This window comes from Heterocephalus glaber, unplaced genomic scaffold, assembly GCF_053883595.1.
Source record: "Heterocephalus glaber isolate CG9 unplaced genomic scaffold, H.glaber_assembly_v1.0 deba00001472, whole genome shotgun sequence".
Taxonomy (NCBI): domain Eukaryota; kingdom Metazoa; phylum Chordata; class Mammalia; order Rodentia; family Bathyergidae; genus Heterocephalus; species Heterocephalus glaber.
In genome coordinates this window covers 20,869,774-20,878,295 of record NW_028258315.1, presented here as the reverse complement: position 1 = coordinate 20,878,295, position 8,522 = coordinate 20,869,774, and the positions used below count along the sequence as shown (strand labels likewise).

At 38.0% G+C, this 8,522-nt stretch overlaps 1 protein-coding gene across 1 annotated transcript; it reads left to right on the top strand.

Moving 5' to 3' along the window:
- Positions 1-525: 525 nt before the first annotated feature.
- Prl (prolactin) lies at positions 526-8,243 on the top strand. Its single transcript, XM_004847614.3, has 5 exons — positions 526-625; positions 2,877-3,055; positions 4,463-4,570; positions 5,580-5,759; positions 7,883-8,243. The coding sequence occupies exons 1-5, from the start codon at positions 607-609 to the stop codon at positions 8,072-8,074; spliced, it is 678 nt and encodes a 225-aa protein (XP_004847671.1). The 5' UTR covers positions 526-606; the 3' UTR covers positions 8,075-8,243.
- Positions 8,244-8,522: the final 279 nt, after the last annotated feature.

Here is an 8,522-nt window from a genome sequence, read left to right as displayed (position 1 = left end):
GGATCTCATTTTAAAGATAAAAGAAAATGTGTAAAAGCAAAAAAAAAAATGGAAGGTAATTCAGAGTATAACAGTAAACTGAAAATCCTACTTTTTTCAATCTTTATACTATATCCTCTGGTATGTAGTACATAAATTTTGAAACTTTTAATTCACTTAGCAACTTGAATGAGAAATTTATAATTGATAATACATGAGATTATTTCCTAAGAGAAATACAATGCTATATATTTAATAAACTGCCTAGAAATAAAAGTAAATTTTAAAGTAAATGACTTCTATAGTTTTACAGATCCCATAACCCAAACTGGTCTCCAGATTTCACCTTTATCATTTCTCTCATTTCCTTTTGGTCTAATTAATCAAAATCCTTCATTTCTAGCCAGTGTGCCTTCCTGAATATGAATAAGAAATAAAATACCATTTGATGTTTGAAATCATGGGGGTAATCTCAGTGACGGAAATAGAGGACTGGGAATGGGGAAGAGAATACCTGATTAAATATATTCATGAAAATGACAAAGGTTTATAAAGCCAACATCTGAACCTGGACGTGAGATCGCCAGGCCTTCTCCGGTGAAGGTGTTTCCAGTTCTGCTCACCGCCATGGACAGCAAGAGGCAAGGTATGTGCAACAGGTCAGCGAGTTGTTGGCTTCAACACTCCTGTGGGGGATTAATGTGAAATTGTAGCCAATAACAAGAGGTTTCAAGTTGGTAGGGTTTAGAACTATCTAATTATTGCTCTAGAGAACGACTGCACAGGGTACAATACAGTGGTTCAGAGGTTCTTAAATGGGGGATGCTGCCTTCTCCCTGACAGTTGGTAATGGCCAGGGACTTTCTGCATTGTCTTAATCAAGGTGAGAGAGGGTGCTACGGGTGTCTAATGGGCAGAAGACAGGTTGCTGTGAGCATTCTCCAGGGCACAGAACAGAACGAGAAACCATCAAGCTCAAAAAGCCAATAATGCTGAGATTGAGAAACTCTGGACTAGAATAAGACCTCAAGAGTCAATTAGTCCAATTTGGAACAACTCCAGAAGGCAGAAATAAACATTTTCTGGTTTTCAGGTCTCTTATGTGAACTGGCCAATTTGAATCAACCTGAGGAAACTTTCAATTCTGAAGCCATAATGCAGACAATGATAGTGAATGTGTGAATCTTTAGTTCAAGCTAAACGGCTTTTCAAAAGGAAAAACAGGCTAGTACTAAGTAATCATCTTTACTTCCTTGGTGATATTTGCAAGAAAAATAAATTAGTAACAACTATAAAATTTGTTTATGAAAATAAAGAACAAAAAATTTTGACTATTTTATCTTAGGCTGTGAAAAATCCCTCAGATGACAAATGTACAGATAAATGTCTTCAGTGTTAAAGAACATCTACCCAGTTATGAATTTTCCTAAGGCTGTTGTCCCAATTTCTGTATTTCCAAAGCACATTTTATTTACACTTGTACATAAAATATCCCTCTGACTACATTATGTTACAATGACATGCATAAAGTAAATTTTTTGAATCATTATGTTTTTTGGAAAAATAAAAGCCTATAATATGAATCATCTCATATTATTTTTAATTTTGCAGCTAAAAGATTTAGTTACATTCTGTAGTAAGAAATTTGAAGGCATGTTTAGTAATTTTAGGTATTTCTGTTTAGGTTTCATTCATATATGAATCTTTAGTATTTGCTTAGCTTTGTGTTGGAGATCTCCAATTGCATTTATCAAAGGTTCTGTGGAACTTAGTCTTCTGAATATCACATTTTCATATCAGAAATTCTTCTGGAGTAATGTTGAAGGTAAAAGGTGATTTAAATTTGGTAGCTCCATGTTATTTCTTTCCTTTTGCAAGTGTAAATCAATGCTACAGGCCTGCGTCTTTCCATCTACTGACATGGCAAATTGATGAAACCACCTCTGATTGTCATCAAAGAATTTTAAAGTGGGAGTTTTATAGAGCAGGGAAAGAGGATAAATCAAAGGAAAATGTTGTTTTCACAGGTAACCATAGTAACCACTGCAAACACCATGGCCCAGGACCACTGATGCGGTCCGGGCGGCGCAGAGGCAATCTGAGAACCCATAGGTGTGTGGGATGTGAGGCGGTGAAGTGCACAGCCCACAGCATTGGTGTGCATGCAGTCTCCCCCACCTGCTAGTATCAGGACTCGGGAAAATCACTTAGCCTTGCTAAGCCTGTGTTTCAATATAATTTGATGATAATTAGGAAGCCCCAGGCTCTCTCCCGGGGTTATCATAAAGCTCAAATTTAGAAAAAAAAAAAAACAAAACTAGAAGTTTTGACAAAGTGTCAAGCAAATGCACAGGATTACCATGGGGAATTAGCAGATCCAGGCCAGGGCATCATTTTTATGTTAGGATTCTTGTTATACTCGCATTAGCAACCAGTGTTTATTCTTACCAAGCATGATGATAAAAGAAACAGATGAACTGTGGTGTTCTTGTCATATCAGTGTCCAAATTGCAGATACCAGACACGGAGTTAAAAAATTACCAACTCCTGGAGAGTCTGACTCCAAAATCTACAGAAATTCCCAAGACATTAAACTATTTTAAGAAAATGACATAAACACCTCAGGTCAGAATTAATTTAAACTCCAAATGTTGGCAAAGGACAGAAGCACTTCCTGGAAGCAATACAAAAATGCAAGAAGTCACCCACTTCTCAAACTATCTGTGCAAATCTAAATGCATGCAGTGGAAGGTGCTGATTCTTCCTTTCCCCAGATATTACAGCAGCAAATCATAGGCAGAGGGCAGTGGTGAGAGAAAAGTTGTCTCCAAGCGGGTTTGCTTGTGATAACTTCTCTGAATAGAATATCTCAGAGTGGCTCATGTTTTTTGTTTCAGCTGGGTCACTCTTACTGCTGCTACTTATGTCAAACCTCCTCCTGTGCAAGAACGTGGCTTCCGAGCCCATCTGTCCCAACAGGTCTGGCTGCCAGGTGTCCCTCCGAGAGCTATTTGATCGGGCCATCATCCTGTCTCATTACATCCATAGCCTCTCTTCCGAAATTTTCCAGGAATTTGTAAGTGCCTCGCTTTTTACCTCTTCCCAAAAGGGGCCTTCATACCAAAGATTAGGCTACACTACATTTTAACCATGAAAATCTTATCAACCAAATTTCCAATACTGTATCTTAATAGGTTAAAGGTGACATCAGCCAATAAAAAGTGGAATGAGCAAAAAAGGAAAGTTTTGTGAAATCTCAGTGTGTGAAAGAATGTAATGATTTTTTAAATTTTTCTTAATTTGCTTTATTTTTAAAAATGTAAACACTTGACCGGAATCATTTTTAGGCAGAGCAGGAAAAGAGCACTGATTTCTTGTTCTTGTGTGCAGGGTCCCATTCGTGGGTACATCTTCACTGAGCACACTGCAGATAGCCAAGAAATGAGAACAGCATTGCAGTGAATTGGGTGGATTGAATAAAATTAAACTAAACTGAATTCATATCAGAGGGAGAAAATTAAAATTCTCAAAAGTCTCACAATGCTACCAATCGTTTTTCTAAGATTTCCAGTGTAGGAGTTTATAATTACAATACGAAGGCTAGGATAGAAGAGGAAACAGGTTCTCTTTTCCATGAAGATACTTTGAAAATTATCTCTTCTAGGCCAGTGAAGGAGTAGGCAACAGATTAGGGCCTAGTACGATAAAGGATCTCCATAGAGAATGTGCCCCAATAATAAATACTAATAAATATGTATTCATTCAGTTCTTTTACTCACTAGATAGTGTTTCCTTCCCCATTTTTAGCTTACTATCTTTTCTCTTCCAAATCTTCCCAGGAATACCTTTTAAATGTCACAATTTTTGTATTGTTTTTGTTTTTAATCTCAACCCATTACTTAGTAGTTCCTAAAATGTTTATTTCCTGTTGTCCTGACTTATTTTGCCATAATAAAAAATGTGCATTTTAAATTTTTGATGAAATTGGTAAGATACAGCTGCGTATAGTAAGAGGTAAGTGAAAGGAAAGTTATCATTCATATCTACTTAAGGAAAGAATATCAGTTTGGACTCACAAGAAACATTAAACAGGTAAATACAGATACATATGCACTAGGGGATCTGACGTGAATGCTAGAGCAAAAATGATACTTAACACACTTAAAGTTTTGTATCTTTGTTATTTTTAGTGTTTGCTTTCCAAATAGTAACTCATAAGAAAGATGAGAAAGCAAAAGTAGAGCAAAGAAGGAAAGAGTTTGGGAGGGTCGAAAATTAATCAGAAAACATGAGATTACAGAGCTAATGGAGGATGAGCAAAAGGGTTACCTTATTAATTCTTTAGCTGCAATTTTTATGTAGCATTCATTTCTTTAAAATTACACATCCATCAAATGGATTACTGTTCTAGTAATGGATTCATTATTTTCAATTCCCAAACCACAGCTAATTGAATTAATTGAACTTTCTTCATCATTTCCAGGATGCGCAGTATTCCCAGGGCCCAGGGTTCTTTACCCAGGCCATCAGCATGTGCCACACTGCATCCATCTCCACTCCAGCTGGCAAGGAGCAGGCCCAGCAAATCCAAGTGAGTCCCTAGCCCAAGCTCCACCAGAACAACTGAGGCAGTGCACTGGCTTTGCCAAGCCATAGGTTATAAAAGACACTGTGATCAGTAGTAACAGTGATCATACCCCAGAAAAAAATGGAGAGAGAGTAAGCAACCAGAGAAAACTACATTATGTAGTTGATAAACTGTACATAAAATCAAAATGCTAAATAAAGGTTGTACCAGATCCATAAACTGCCCACACAGACATTATTTAACCAATACCTTGTACTTGGATTGTATATATTGTACTGTAGGGAAGTTAGAACTGAACTGGACATCCATGGGTAAAGAGATATTCATGCATATGAGTGAGAATTGCAAATGTAATTTTATTTATTATAGGTTCTTAGCGGATCCTGCACTGGCAGCCTTTTACATTGCTGACCCCTGCCTCATCTGAGCCATCTCTCCTAGTCTTCAAGACTCTCTTGGCTCTGTTTCTGCTCTTCTAATGCTAATTTCTTCACTCTTCACTCTGCCTTCTATGTCTTAACTGAAAATCATCCCCCGTGCATGTCCTGTACCATATTATGTCATGACTCTCACAGATGCAACTCTGGCCTCTGCTCTGGTGACCACAAAGTCTACATATCAAACTCTAACCATTTTTCCAAGCTCCAATTTTTATTGTTATAATCTCTCTCTTCTGATTCCGGGCCATAAACAGTCTCCCAGGGATTTAGCTCAGTGGTTTCGCTGCCTGCTACGCAAGAGCAAAGACCCGAGTTCGATCCCCGGTACCAAAAAAGAAAAAAGAAAAAGTGGTTATTTCAATCAGTTTTGTGAGTTTGTTTTACTATAGCAAAGTATAGGTCAGTAGCTTAAATTTCATCATTCCTACAATGTTTCTCATCTACTGAAGAATTTTACATATACACAGGAATAACAAAGAAATATTTGATTTCAGCCCCTGAGTAGAGTCATATGTACTGACCCAGCTGTATCTAACTTATTTTAATGTCATTGCTGCACTCTGACTGCTTAGCAAAAAGACTTTGTCATTCTGGTTATCCATTTGCTGGGCTCCTGGACTAAACCTCTGAGCCACCTCATCACAGAAGCACGTCGCCTGCCAAAAGCCCCTGATGCTCTCATAGCAAAAGCCACGGAGATTCAGGAACAAAACCAACGACTTCTAGAAGGCCTGAAGAAGATAGGCAAGCTGGTGAGCAGCCTCCTGGGGCTTCCTTGGTTTTCTCATTAAAGAGGCACATCTGCGGTGGGAAACGTTTCAAAAGCCCTCACTTTGCAGGAACGACATTTAGGCTAATTGTTCTAACTTCTAGACTGCCATTAAACAAAGCAAGAGCCATAGCCAGCCACGCCAGAGATTCTGTCAGTGCCTCTGTGACTGTGCTGACAGGTGCTGCCTTCTCTGCACTGTCCAAAAGCCACCGAAAACTTGTCCCTTCTTGGGGATGAATGGTCACACATTTCCCAGGGAAAGACAATAGTACAACAGACCCAGCGAGAGGTGTCTTGGGACACTTGCATAGAAATCCTGGTCAGATTCTTTTCTTTTTCTCCTCATGCCACACCGAGGATTAGAGTGGGAAGAGAGAAAGGAGAAAATCAAAATCAGAAGGATGGTGTCCCATCCCACCCCACCCCTACCCAGAGGATACTGAGGTGGCCATAGTGTCAGTACTGTTCCATAGCACTAGCCCTTAGAGGGTCACAAAAGGAGAGATCTATCTTTTCTGCAATGTTCCTTATTTTATAATTTATAGAAAGGTATCCTAAATTTTCTTTTGCTCGGAGGTCCTAAATCAAAACTCACATAATTGCATTTAATCTCCCTAAATAGTTTGTTTTACCTAAGTTGAATTAATATTTTCAATATGTATCTCCATTTAGATAGAACAATTTCAAGATTAGGGGGATAATGGCTGAGCAGCTTTCTGAAGTCCTCAGAAATAATGGATTATCTAAAGAAAAATATATGATTACAGAAATAATAACAGAAGCAATTTTATATTTCTCTTTTTGTGTCCTAAGTATATGCTATCATGTGTCATTTTTGTCATTTTCATGGTAGAAGACTATCTCCAACACAAAGAACATATTAACCTAGGAACATAAGAAATAAACACCTTAATTTTCAAGTTATTTTTTGCATTACCATGAGCTGACTTCCGAAGGTCACTAATCTGTCCTATAATGCTTCATTTTCTGTTCTCTTTCTCTACCACTTATTTATTTCTGTTCATATCATGGTAACCTGCACAGTAAATTTTGTCTCAGGGCTCATGAACCAAAAGTAAAAAAAAAAAAAATTAGAAAGCAAGGTAACAAACACACACACATACACACACACACACACATACACACACACACACACTTCAAATTCCAATAGGGAATCCCAGATTTTAAAAGTATTCTTACTCTGTAGGAGAAAGTTCAGCAGATCAAGATCTACAATTATCACAGATTTGTGCCTAATGGCTTTTGAAATCAGCTGATATAATTAGAGGCTCTGTGATGGTTACGGGGACATCCAGCTTGCAGGAGCCCACAGAGTGCACAAGGGACCCACTCCTCCCTCTTTCTAATTGGGCACCATTTTCTGAATCACAATCTCACCCCAACCCTACCCCCTGACCCTCACCATGGAGGGCTGCTGCCAGAGCCTTCTTCTCATAGGTGCTTCCCCAGCAACTCCCATCCCTGGGAACTCAAAAGAAAGCAGCTGCTCCTCATGGAAAACTGGAAGGTACTTTTCCTGGGTGGAATGAGAGACTCCTGACCTTCTTAGTCAGTCCTGATTGGACTCTATGCATCTTAAATCATCAATTGCAATCCTTGTAATCTTTTGGTACAGACATTATATGGAGAATAGATTCAGTTCAAAGCAATAAAGAGACAAATGTCAAACTATCAGAAGAAATAAAATACACGGGGGACATCCAGGACAAGTTTTAGGAAATGTAAAATCTTCTAATGAGAAAACAGAAGCAACCCTCCCCATTGCTGCTCATTCAAACCCATGTCTATATTCAAGCAGCAACTTTCAGGTTCTCCACCTGTCTACTCCTGCAGAAGGATACTTCACTTGCATATCAGAAAAATTATACATGTGTCCCGCTTCTAGCTTTTAGATGACTGATGGATTTATGATATCCTGGCAAAGATACATGAAAATTCATGCCTTTGGCTAAAGTTTTACATTTCCATCTCTCTCCCAAATCTTTGTTGAACATTTGAAAAGAACTAGGATAAACAAATATGAATAACACAAAAATCAGTAATGTAAATAATAATAATAATGACTGTCTTTTTGTTGACTAGGTTGATCCTGAAATTATAGACAATGGGAACTATGCTGTCTGGCTGGGACTTCCATCCCTGCAATCAAATGATTTACAATCGCTCCTGTTTGCTTATCATAACTTGTTCCGATGCCTGCGCAGGGATACACATAAGGTTGACAATTATCTCAAGTTCCTGAAATGCCAAATCGCCTATGATGGCAGCTGCTAAGTTTAAATCCATCACATCTATTTCTGAGATGGTTCTTAAGAATCCAGCCCTTGGAAAGCTTCTTTTAGTTTAATGGCTTTTAGTGCATGTTTGGGTATAAGGGTGTAAGGTGGCTCTTCTTAAAAAATAAAATAAAAACTCACTCTATAGCACTGTCAAAATCCTAAAAGTCAGTTTGTCAAAATTTCTTTTCTTCATTTAATAGAAAACCAGAAGGAAATCTATCATTGCTATTGAGAAGTTCCTATCAAAATTTGTCACAAATAACACTACTACCTTTGCAAAGAAGCCAACTTTAGAATCACAACTTTGAACAACTTTAGAATCACAGTGAATTAATGTGGGTCAAGTTGTGAGAAAGCATTAAGTTATTATTAATCATTCTAGTCATGCTATAAGAAGAATGAATTCTCAGAACTCTTTATGAAAGTGAGCCACAATCTGTGAG

What these genes read in the sequence shown, in the direction of transcription:
- Prl (XM_004847614.3), top strand. An exon ending in CCGAAATTTTCCAGGAATTT is followed by an intron (nt 3,056 to 4,462) that starts GTAAGTGCCTCG and finishes CATCATTTCCAG; the next exon opens with GATGCGCAGTATTCCCAGGG. An exon ending in TGAAGAAGATAGGCAAGCTG is followed by an intron (nt 5,760 to 7,882) that starts GTGAGCAGCCTC and finishes TTTGTTGACTAG; the next exon opens with GTTGATCCTGAAATTATAGA.